A 10,862-nucleotide genomic window follows, 5' to 3' on the forward strand; every position below is an offset into this window, starting at 1 on the left:
TGGGGGGGGGGAGGGGGACCTCGGGGCACCCACTTTGTTCCTTGCGTTTACTATAAATAAACAATTTTTGGATGTACTATTTACCAACATTCCTTTTTGCTGGTTTACATCTATAATACACCTTTATTACTTATCTAAAAAAAGTTTTTACTTGTGGTTCCCTGGTAACAAAATCAAGTTCTGTTTATAATGAACAGAAATTTGTACATGAGATCGGTTAAGCATAAATAGACCTTACTTCCAAAAGAAACTTTGTGATGTCCTTGTCTTGTTCCATATTCAATGAAATATGACACTGACATTTGTCTTTGGCTTAACTATTTATTTGTTAAATATTTTATGATCTACTATAATATGTCTTACAGGTGGTTCACTTCCGATCCTTAGAAAAGTTGAAGGAGGATGATTTCTGTTTAGAGCTGTATGTTCTAAAACTTTGCAACTCTTTTTTCTTTTTTATTATATATTATAAAGGTAGAGTAGATGATTCACCTCTAGGTTTTATCTTTATTACTTTCTCAAACATTTTATTGTTATGAAAAGGTCAAAGATTAATACATATGATGAAGTTGTGGAAAGAGTAGCTCAGCGACTTGGCTTGGATGATCCATCCAAAGTAAGGCTCACACCCCATAATTGTTACTCTCAGCAACCTAAACCCCAGCCAATCAAGTACAGAGGTGTTGACACCCTTGGAGATATGCTGGTCCACTACAATCAGGTGAATTTTAACATTGACTAATAATAATGAACATTAGTTCCTGAAAGTCTTAACTATTTTAACTACTCGTTGACAGACATCTGATATTTTGTACTATGAAGTACTGGACATTCCTTTGCCAGAATTGCAAGGTTTAAAAACCTTAAAAGTAGCTTTTCATCATGCTACCAAAGATGAAGTAAGCATGCAGCTCTGATTTCCATTGATTTACGAGCACAATTTTTTACTTCTGAATTCTTGCTTTGATAATTACTTAAATTTCTCCTCCTTCGCTATGTAGGTGGTCACTTACACTATCAGACTACCAAAACAATCTACTGTTGGTGATGTAATTAATGATCTAAAGACAAAGGTAAAATGGTAAACTTGGTCTGATATTCCCTACTTTCAACGTGTCTGTGAACTGAAAACTTACTATTCTCCTTTATTGATGCTTCTATATTGTTAGCTTTACTTGATGCTTCTCTGCTATGCTGCATAACAGGTTGAGTTGTCAAATCCAGATGCAGAATTAAGATTGCTAGAGGTCTTCTACCACAAAATTTATAAGGTATTGGTTTCAATCCCTCAACATTTGCTTCATTTTATACTTCTTAGCTAGGTCTTCTCTTTTTGTCGCCATAAATATTTGCCTCCGGAGAAGTCCTAGTCGTTATGACATAAGCTCAGAAACTCTTTAAGTCTACAAATAATATAAATAGTTAACCAATATATTTGTTTGTAGACATTGTCTCTATCTCCATTATATTTACCTCTTGTTTTAATTATTGCTTTCATGCAGATATTTCCAACAAGTGAGAAGATAGAGAACATAAATGACCAGTACTGGACATTGCGGGCCGAAGAGGTTTTCTCTTACACACGCTTTTCTAATTCTACACTTCTGTCCCTACTATATCTGCATGTGGCCTTTATACAGTGGCCATTGTGGTGGGTAAGGTAGTGAGTTTTCGTATAGTCAAAAGCTTGAACACATATTGGTAGTTTTCCTGAGGTCAAGAACTTGAACAAATATTTGTAGTGTTCCTGTGGTCAAAAGCTTTTATCCTTCTCTTCCTCACCCCCTTCTCTCAAACTAATTACCACATATAGATGCAGCTGACTTTGACTTACAAGTTGGTCATAAAAATGACTGAAATCATGTAGGGCCTTTACAAGCTACTGCTGTCATTGATAGTCTTATGATATAGATCTATGAATCTAAAGAATAGTGGTGTGTAAAACCAGACCAGTGTAGTCAAAGGCGCGTTTAAGCCCTGAAGCGAGGCTCAAAACGTATTGAGCTCTTTGCCTCGTTTTATGTGCGCTTCGGTGTTGTCATCGAGGTTCTAAAACAAACGTTTTCTTGCCAATGAGCCTCTGCTAAATAAGTGACAATAAACAATTGATATTTCACTTTATCATAATTGTTTTTCATTTCTTTGGTCATAAACATATAAATTTGTATTTTTTTCTTCCTTTGAGCCCTTTTTCATTAAAGCCTGTGCTTTGTGCTTAAAGCCCCCACGGACCTTAGAGCTTTTTTGTGCTTTTCGCCTTTGATAACACTAAAGCAGACGAGAAAAGGTTTTAGTTTTTTTGATACTTTCATCTGAATTTGTGCTGTAAAGAAAGAAAATGGACCTTGAGTTAATCCCCCAAAATAGACATTTGTTGACCGAGGAAAATGTAAGGCTAAATTTTGGGGCACGTGATCCTGTTTTCTCACTGTAAAACTAGGTTTTTTATGTATATATTTCATAAAATTGGTATAATGTTCTCTTTTACTACTATTGCTACAAGAAAACTAAATTGTGCACTTGGTTGAATGTTGTTACCTAGAGCTAGAGGTCTAGGTATCAATTCCCACTTAATACATTTTCTTCTTCCTTTTTTAAGTGGTAAACCCGTGTTCTACGAATCCTAGATTTGTCACTGATTATTGAGGATTATCCAAAGACTATTTAAGGAGACAACATTCCATTCCTTCAATCAAAGTGCGACACTTAACATCCCCACACTTCTAGGGTACATGTGGAGTGTGGACAATATGGCATAGAAGCCCAATAATAGCTAATGCTAAATGTCAGGTGTTGAATATTATTGGCATGTTACTCCTTACTAACGTCCTTGACGATAAATATGAAGCGGCAACTCAATTACCTGTCTAGGGCCAAAAACACTATTTGACACTGTTAAATTTCAGTTTATTAATCTGAATCTTCTCTTCTTCCCTGCAGATTCCTGAAGAAGAGAAGAATCTAGGCCCGAATGCTCGTTTGATTCATGTGTATCACTTCACTAAAGAAACTGCACAAAACCAAATGGTAAGATTCTCTTCCCCCGTATCCTGACCCACAGGGAAAAGGTGAACGAGAGAAAAGGAATTTTGTCTCATGCAGCTTTGTTTACTTCTTGACATTTGAAACAGCAAATTCAGAATTTTGGGGAACCTTTCCTCTTGGTTATCCATGAGGGTGAGACTTTAGCTCAAGTGAAGGTGCGAATACAGAAGAAATTGCAGGTCCCAGATGAAGAGTTTGCTAAGGTACTTTGCAACTTGACATTGCTTCATCTTCCTATGAATGACTATTATACTCAAACCAATTTACTATAATCGCTTCCTATTTTTACTCGTATATTGGTTAGTACTTGGTTTCCTTGATCTTATTTTGTTTGTTTGGGGGAGGGGGAATCGGGAATGGTTTGGATTAGTATGTATGTAGTTGATGCTTGGTTTCTTATTTTCATTTTATACAACTTTCAGTGGAAATTTGCATTCCTCTCACTTGGTCGTCCTGAGTACCTTGAGGACTCAGATATATTGTTCAACCGTTTCCAGGTACTAAACACCAACTCCCTCCACCGCTAAAATTCTCACTAAATGAATCTGTAATTTTGCATCTTTGGATCTTTTTGTTAACATGCAGCGAAAGGATGTTTATGGTGCTTGGGAGCAGTATCTTGGCTTGGAACATTCTGACAATGCCCCTAAAAGGATTAATGCAGCATATCAGGTAATCTGAATGCTCGGTTCTTACTCGTGGGCATACTCTGTAATTGGTAAAGAAGAAAAAAATTAACTGCTTAAATACGTAAAGTTAGTTCCAGAGAGAGATTTGACTCGTGGAGTGGACTCTTGAGGTTTCTCTATCATGACTTTGGCGGGTTACGAGACCAGGAGTTCTCTCTTCTGTGCAGCCTATGTTCCATAGTTATCATTATTCATCTAGCACTTCAGAGAATTTCCATCTGTTGAGGATGAAGACAAACATCTAATGACTTTTTAAGATTTATTTGATTTTCTGTTGAATACCTCTGCTTCTATCGGCGCTTCGCCTGGGAGCATAACCTAGTTACATTAGTAGAATCTCTGGAAGGAATTGGAGAGATCAGATTTCTAGTATAGAATGCAAAGCTGGCTTAACGACCGAATAAAATGTTGATTTTCCGATTGAATTCATGTACAAATTGCAATGATTTACTTCAATGTGCTCCTGCTCTACCGTCTCTTTTTTTTTCCATGAGATGAACTTTGGTTACTGTGAATGTCTCTAGCTGTACCTGTCCTTACTCTGCTGAGTATTCAAATAAATGGGACTGGACCTCCTCATTTCGGAATAATACCTACTCTTTTCTTCCATGTTGCAGAATCGTCCGACGTACGAGAAGCCTGTTAAAATTTACAACTAGTAACGCTGCTGAAAATGAAGATTGTGAGATGGTTCAATTCTATGATTGACCATTGCATTTGTCCCTGAAGTTAGAAGCCAGTTCGAGTCTGTACAGGGTTTTATGATTTTTGTTACTGAAGCATCTTGTATTCTGATATGGATGTGAAGTTTGATCCTAATGCAGCATCCATATCTCAGTACTTGAACTCAAGTGATGCGTAAATGGCCCATCGATAACTCTCTCTCTCTGTTCAAGTGTAAGTTAAGCGAGCCATACATTGGCAAAGAATTTTGAACAAATGAATGAATACATAATATATTGTGCTTGATTCACTTCTGACTTTTATCTGAGGAGAAGAGTACTACTCAGTTTTCTGCCATTTTTGGGCTCTATACATGTGATTTTTTCTGGTAGAGATTTTGAGGTTTTCCCTCTGAAATTGTGTAACCTTAAGTTTGGTAATTTCTTGCTATTGTAATTAACCAGTAATTAAGAATGACAAATTGTTTGTCACAAGTATCTGTTGAGTTTTTTGTTTTTGTTTTTGTTTGTATCTTGGAGCTGTATTTGAAAGGAAACGATGGATAGATACAATTTTTTCTCCAGTTCTAAAGTTCTCATATGGTGTATGGAACACCACTTTTGGGGACCCGACTAATTTGGATTCGTGTTGAGATGTTCAGTAAAATGCTTTTTGTCTATTAAATTGCAAAATCTCTACTTGTGAATTTTCATTAAATGTTTTCTAATTTTAATAGTCTCTCTATTAAAACATACTAAACAGAGTTTTGTGAATATCTGTATATATATAAAAAAAAGAAATACTGACTTCACTGCCAAATGATGATTTAATAATCTGGTGAACACTTCACCTTAAATCTTTAGTTTATTTTCATTTGTCAATATCTCATATATTTTCTCTAAAAAACTTTTGATATTCAAGGATACAAATATATACTCCATAAAATTTACAAAATTGAACCTAATACTAAAAATTGTTGTGGAGTAATAAAAAAAAGTGGAGCTAAATTTATACTAAATTATGATTTTTCTTGGAAAATACCGATTAATCCAATTTCAAAACGAATATCAAACGCCGAATGAAAAAAAAAAGAGAGTGAACATAAAGGAAGCTCTGAGCTCCACAAATTAACTTCCAATGGCAACAATACTCTCTCACTCCTCCCTCTATCCCTTCCATTCTCTCTCTTCTTCAACAACAATTTGTTCATCCTTATGCCCTTTTACTTGCTGTCCTTCTTTTCCAACAAAGCTTGAATTCCCAGTCTTGTCAACATCATGTGTTTCCCAATTTCACCAATTTTTCCCTTTCCCCACAAATCATCATCATCCCATTTTGCTCTTTGTTGGTTTTGATTCACCCCCTTTGGATACTCAAACTTTTCTTGCTACTATCAGTGTTTTAACTGCCATTGCTCTCTCCCTCTTTCTTGGCCTCAAGGTAAAAAAAAAGAACAAAAAAAATCTTATCTTTTCTTGAATTTTATCATAAGGTTTCATAAAGTTCCTTTTTTTTAATTGCTTTTCTCAAAGATACTTGCTTTCAGTTTATTGGTCAATTTCTTTATCTTGGGTGTCATAAAGTTCCTTTTTTTTTTATTGATTTATCAAGCTGTTTAAAGTTTTGTTAAGTTTTAGTGTTTGTTATTATATTTGCAGGGAGATCCAGTTCCTTGTGATAGGTGTGCTGGGAATGGTGAGCTCTTTTATTTATTTTGGTTTTAATTACTGCTATGTGTGTATGTTTATGTGTGTGGTGTGTGTGTGTGTATATATATATATATATATGTATGTATATATATGTTCTTCATATAGATTGATGTAATTGAGCTAAGGAAAAACTATCTGTGCAAGTCAAGTCCAACTGCTGAACTAAGAATCTGTTATGGATTCCAAGTTGTAAGATATCTCAGTCCATAAGCAATATTAGTTAAAAACTATTACAGTACTTGAAAGGTATCATAAAATCGTGTAAGAGTTGTTATCGTGATCAAAACTAGACAAATGACAACTTATTGATATGGTAAAGCTTTACAGGATTGTTTATAAGTTATAGCGTAGCCATTTGACGCTGCATCAATAACTAGTAAGATGTTATTTCTATGTTAGGTCCTGCTTTATTCGTTTATGCAGGCAACTATTTTTTCGGAATTTTGATATATAACTCTAAACAAGTGGATTGATAAATATGTTATCTTCATGATGGAGTGAGTGGAAGGGCATGTTTCAATTAGCTAGGCATGCTTGGCCAAGGCATGTTCAGGAGGTGGTGTGAACTTTTTAATTTATGATGTATTTTGAATATCGATTTTGTTTTAGGATGTTATTTTGTGTGCTTCATCAGGAGAAATGCAACAATCCTGTAGTCAAATATACAATAGATCAAAACTATAAATAATAAAAGCAAAGTCTAATACTTCTTGCAGTCTTCATTTCTTCCCTAGGCGAACAGCTTCTAGAAGGTATTAAAGGAGGATTGTAAGGTGAAAGATGCCAAGGATTCTATTAGTAATCGTTGGAGAGCATACTGATGTTGTATATGATAGTTTCCGGTTAGCTGCAAACCTAATGGTTTGAGACTAACCACTTTACCAGTGCACTAAGTGGATTGCTGACCCTCGCTTGTGGGCTCTGGATCTCCATTTCCCTGTTGGACCATGCTGTATGGATCGAAGCAATCCTCGAGGGTGTAGTTTGAAAGTTGAGTAAGGCCTTAGTTTAGTTTAGCTACAAAAGGTGTGCTTCTGGTCACACACATTTTGTACTAAAGGGTGAGAAAGTTAGCCGAATCATAGTAAAGACCTTTGCTTGTTGTTGTTTTCTTTCTTTTTTTACTTAATGCATCACCAAAAAACCACCCCTCTTTTTCTTGAAGGGGGCAGCGAGAGCAAAGTTTCAACATCTTTCCGATACAGCCAATTCTGTTTTAGTTTTAACATCACGGATGAAACTAACGAAAAGGTCTTGCACAAGCAAATAAGTGTAAAGTGATGTGCATATGCTCTTCTTACAGATTTCATTGTGCTGTCGATGTTCTTCCCTTTTCGTTCCTTAAGGGAAAGAAGATTCAAGTTACTAATAACTTTGTTTTGATGTGTAGGTGGGACAAAGTGCGTGTTTTGCAACGATGGTAAGATGAAGAAAGAAACAGGATTAGTAGACTGCAAAGTTTGCAAGGGTGCAGGTACTATTCAGCTGCAACTTCTTCGCGCTACCAGTTTTTAGTAATCGTTTAGTTTGGAATAGTTATAGCATGTGTAACAGATTTAGATGAACCCTTGAATTTGGTTTGAGATCATAGAAAATGCATGAAAGAACTTAACTGATCCTTTACTATATGTACCCATACTCCTGCTTATTATTGTTAGAACCTCAGGAACTATGTTTCCGACTCACCCTCGGCTTTCTCCTTAGGTTTATCAAGCCAACCTGACATGTTCAGATTGGAACACCTCGACGATGATGTAGTCAAACTAATATTTTTTCTCGAGTAGAATGCATCGAACGATCATTATAATAATTTTTTTATTGCAGGATTAATACTCTGCAAGAAATGTGCTGGTTCTGGATACTCAAAAAGGCTATAACATATACTTACTTGTACTCTTTTTTCCTCTAGCTATTGACTTGTGTTCTGAGGCTAAATCACACATACAAAGCTCACATATGAGGCTATTTCATTTTGGTTAAATTATATATTTTTCTTGAAAAAGAAGGGTTACTAGTACTTTTAATCCCTCGATTATTGGTAGATTATGATTTTAGTCTCTACGATATCTGTCTAAGCACATTTAACCTTTAGTCAATTGAATTGTGCATTTTGGATCCCTTTGCTTGTGAAAACTCACAAATTTGTCATAATTATTATAGTTCTATCTTAATCGCGCATGTGTTGTGTTAAGTTTGTATTGTTACTCCATATTTGACGGTAACATAGTTCAAGATATAGTTAAATACAACATATTTTGAACATGAAGGTATCCAAAACATACATTTCAATTTATTGAAGGTTAAATATGGTGAGTTATATATCACAAGGATCAAAAGCAAAACTCATCAATAACTTGGAGGGACCAAAAGTGTTATTATCCAAGTCCTTATTTTTTAATTAAATTTTAACCTTCAACTTTAAGAGAACTTTCTAATGAAAAAAATCATATCTTGATTATAATTCAAACGCATGTTATGAATTCAAAGTCCGTTATTCATGAAAAACTTAATATTTAAACGCATGTTATGATTTCAAAGTCTGTTATTCATGAAAATTATAATCCTTCGAATCTCGAACTCTGCGTTATTTCTCAATTATAAAATACATAAATAAATTAAAACACTAAAATGTTATAGCTCATTACAATATGATGTATTTTGTCAAATAGCATTTGTCTTCACACAAACTTTATTAGTAATTGTTTTGCCAAATGACTTATTTTTCTTTGATCATCATTTATTTTGTTCCAAACCTAATCCATATGTGACAAACAAATACAAACTTTGATTTTATTATATTCTTTTTGTCTTGCTTATCATCATCAAATGGAACAAAAAACCAAAAAAAAAAAACCCACCCTCTATTAACTTTTCCTTTGTAATTTTCTCCTATAATCCTCTATTTTAACACACACTAAGGCACATTATCATACACTAACAATAAAACACATTGAGAGTTTGTTTGTGTATATGGAGGATAATAAATATGAAGTTGAAGAATGTAGAGGTGTACTTTGGGTATATAGTGATGGAACTATACTTAGATTAACTAAGCCAAGTTTTGAAGTTCCTATACATGATGATGGCTCAATTCTTTGGAAAGATGTTGTATTTCAAGCCATGCATAATCTTCAACTCCGGCTCTACAAGCCGGCTAACCCTACCTCATCGGCTAAGCTCCCCGTCTTCTACTACATTCACGGGGGTGGTTTTTGTATCAGCTCTCGTACGTGGCCTAACTGTCAGAACTATTGTTTCAAGCTAGCTTCCGAGCTCCAGACCGTGGTTATCTCTCCTGACTATCGGCTTGCTCCAGAGAACCGGCTCCCAGCCGCTATTGAAGATGGTTACGCGGCTGTGAAATGGCTTCGGGACCAAGCCGTGTCTGACGAGCCGGACACGTGGCTTACGGATGTTGCCGACTTTAGCCGAGTTTTTATTTCGGGTGACTCGGCTGGTGGCAACATCGCGCATAATTTGGCGGTACGACTTAAAGCCGGCTCAGCTGAGCTGGATCCAGTTCGAGTTAGGGGTTATGTTTATTTGCTTCCTTTTTTTGGAGGGACTATAAGGACAAAATTTGAAGCTGAGGGGCCTAAAGATGCTTTCTTAAACATTGAGCTTATTGACAGGTTCTCTAAATTTTTCATTGTTTTTATTATATGTTATATTTTTTTTTCATAAGCAAATAACTTCAATTGCATTTGTTTTAAATCATAGTTTAAATAGTTAAAAGATAGAAGAATAAAGATTGTACTAAAGTTATGACAAACTTGTGAATAATTAAAAAAAAATATGCAAAATATGTCATTTCTAGAAAAAAGAAAATTGTGAGCGATTTATTAGTAAAATAAAAGAATAAATATTGTACTTGATCAAAACTTGTGGACAGTTAAACTCAAGCAAGGTCTTTGACAAAACTTTTGAATAGTTTAACGAGATAGGAAAAATCAAGTTATGACATGTTCGTTATACATAAATTATTCACGGTTTTTCCTTCTTCTAGGTACGCATTGAGACTATTTTTTGAAACCCCCCCCCCCCAAATACTGTGAGAACAAAAGCTAAAACACCAAAAATGAAATGAACTTGAACCTATTTATCCAAGGGAAGTTCGGTGAACAAAACATCATGTATTAGCAGGATAAGGGAAAGGACCGCAACCCAAAGGATGTAATATGTAGACAATCTATCCTAATTCAAATATTAATGGATTATTCTACGGCTTGAGCTTGTGACCATTAAATCATCCTAAAATAAGTTTCATGGAAAAGGGCTATTTTCTTAATATGTGTGCTATTTTTGTCAATTATAGGTTTTGGAGGCTATCAATACCAATTGGATCAACAACTGACCATCCACTTGTGAACCCATTTGGGCCTAACAGCCCAAATTTGGAAAATATTGATCTTGATCCAATTCTTGTGCTTGTTGGAGGATGTGATCTTCTTAAAGATAGAGCCAAAGATTATGCAAATAAATTGAAGAATTATGGAAAAAATATTGAATATGTGGAATTTGAAGGACAACAACATGGTTTTTTCACTATTAATCCTAATTCAGAATCTTCAAAGAAGTTAATGCTCATAATCAAGAAGTTCATACAAGACAATTCTTCTTAAGATTTTTAAAAAAAAAATTGCCAATAAAATTTGTTATATTTTCATTAAAATGTAATTCTTTTTTTGTTGTTGTTGTAATGTGTGCATTTTGCTCTATATGTAGTAGTTTAAATCAAGGGGTCCTTTTTTATTTA

The 10,862-nt window shown here is 34.8% G+C and overlaps 3 protein-coding genes across 5 annotated transcripts in view; all 3 read left to right on the forward strand.

The window, feature by feature from the left end:
* The window catches only part of LOC107004680 (ubiquitin carboxyl-terminal hydrolase 13-like), a 22,165-nt gene extending 17,199 nt beyond the window's left edge, over positions 1-4,966 (forward strand). For both annotated transcript variants that reach the window (XM_015202982.2, XM_015202983.2), the window contains exons 22-32: positions 366-421; positions 544-721; positions 798-899; positions 1,002-1,073; positions 1,206-1,271; positions 1,503-1,568; positions 2,941-3,027; positions 3,132-3,248; positions 3,468-3,542; positions 3,631-3,717; positions 4,352-4,966. In XM_015202982.2, the coding sequence (XP_015058468.1) occupies positions 366-421; positions 544-721; positions 798-899; positions 1,002-1,073; positions 1,206-1,271; positions 1,503-1,568; positions 2,941-3,027; positions 3,132-3,248; positions 3,468-3,542; positions 3,631-3,717; positions 4,352-4,393 (948 nt within the window). In that variant the 3' untranslated portion in view covers positions 4,394-4,966. The remainder of the gene's footprint in view (positions 1-365; positions 422-543; positions 722-797; positions 900-1,001; positions 1,074-1,205; positions 1,272-1,502; positions 1,569-2,940; positions 3,028-3,131; positions 3,249-3,467; positions 3,543-3,630; positions 3,718-4,351) is intronic.
* A 529-nt stretch (positions 4,967-5,495) lies between these two features.
* Positions 5,496-8,221, forward strand: LOC107003041 (protein SPA, chloroplastic). Of its 2 annotated transcripts, XM_015201284.1 has the most exons (4): positions 5,496-5,837; positions 6,056-6,092; positions 7,497-7,580; positions 7,931-8,221. In XM_015201284.1, the coding sequence occupies exons 1-4, from the start codon at positions 5,535-5,537 to the stop codon at positions 7,981-7,983; spliced, it is 477 nt and encodes a 158-aa protein (XP_015056770.1). In that variant the 5' UTR covers positions 5,496-5,534; the 3' UTR covers positions 7,984-8,221. The 2 variants fall into 2 exon arrangements, with proteins under 2 accessions (XP_015056770.1, XP_027769038.1); XM_027913237.1 differs by lacking the exons at positions 7,497-7,580; positions 7,931-8,221 and adding an exon at positions 6,823-7,488 and having other exon boundaries at positions 5,498-5,837.
* Positions 8,222-8,351: 130 nt separating this feature from the next.
* Positions 8,352-10,862, forward strand: LOC107003040 (probable carboxylesterase 15). Its single transcript, XM_015201283.2, has 2 exons — positions 8,352-9,738; positions 10,422-10,862. The coding sequence occupies exons 1-2, from the start codon at positions 9,077-9,079 to the stop codon at positions 10,726-10,728; spliced, it is 969 nt and encodes a 322-aa protein (XP_015056769.1). The 5' UTR covers positions 8,352-9,076; the 3' UTR covers positions 10,729-10,862.

This window comes from Solanum pennellii, chromosome 11 (assembly GCF_001406875.1).
Source record: "Solanum pennellii chromosome 11, SPENNV200".
In the NCBI taxonomy this organism is placed as follows: domain Eukaryota; kingdom Viridiplantae; phylum Streptophyta; class Magnoliopsida; order Solanales; family Solanaceae; genus Solanum; species Solanum pennellii.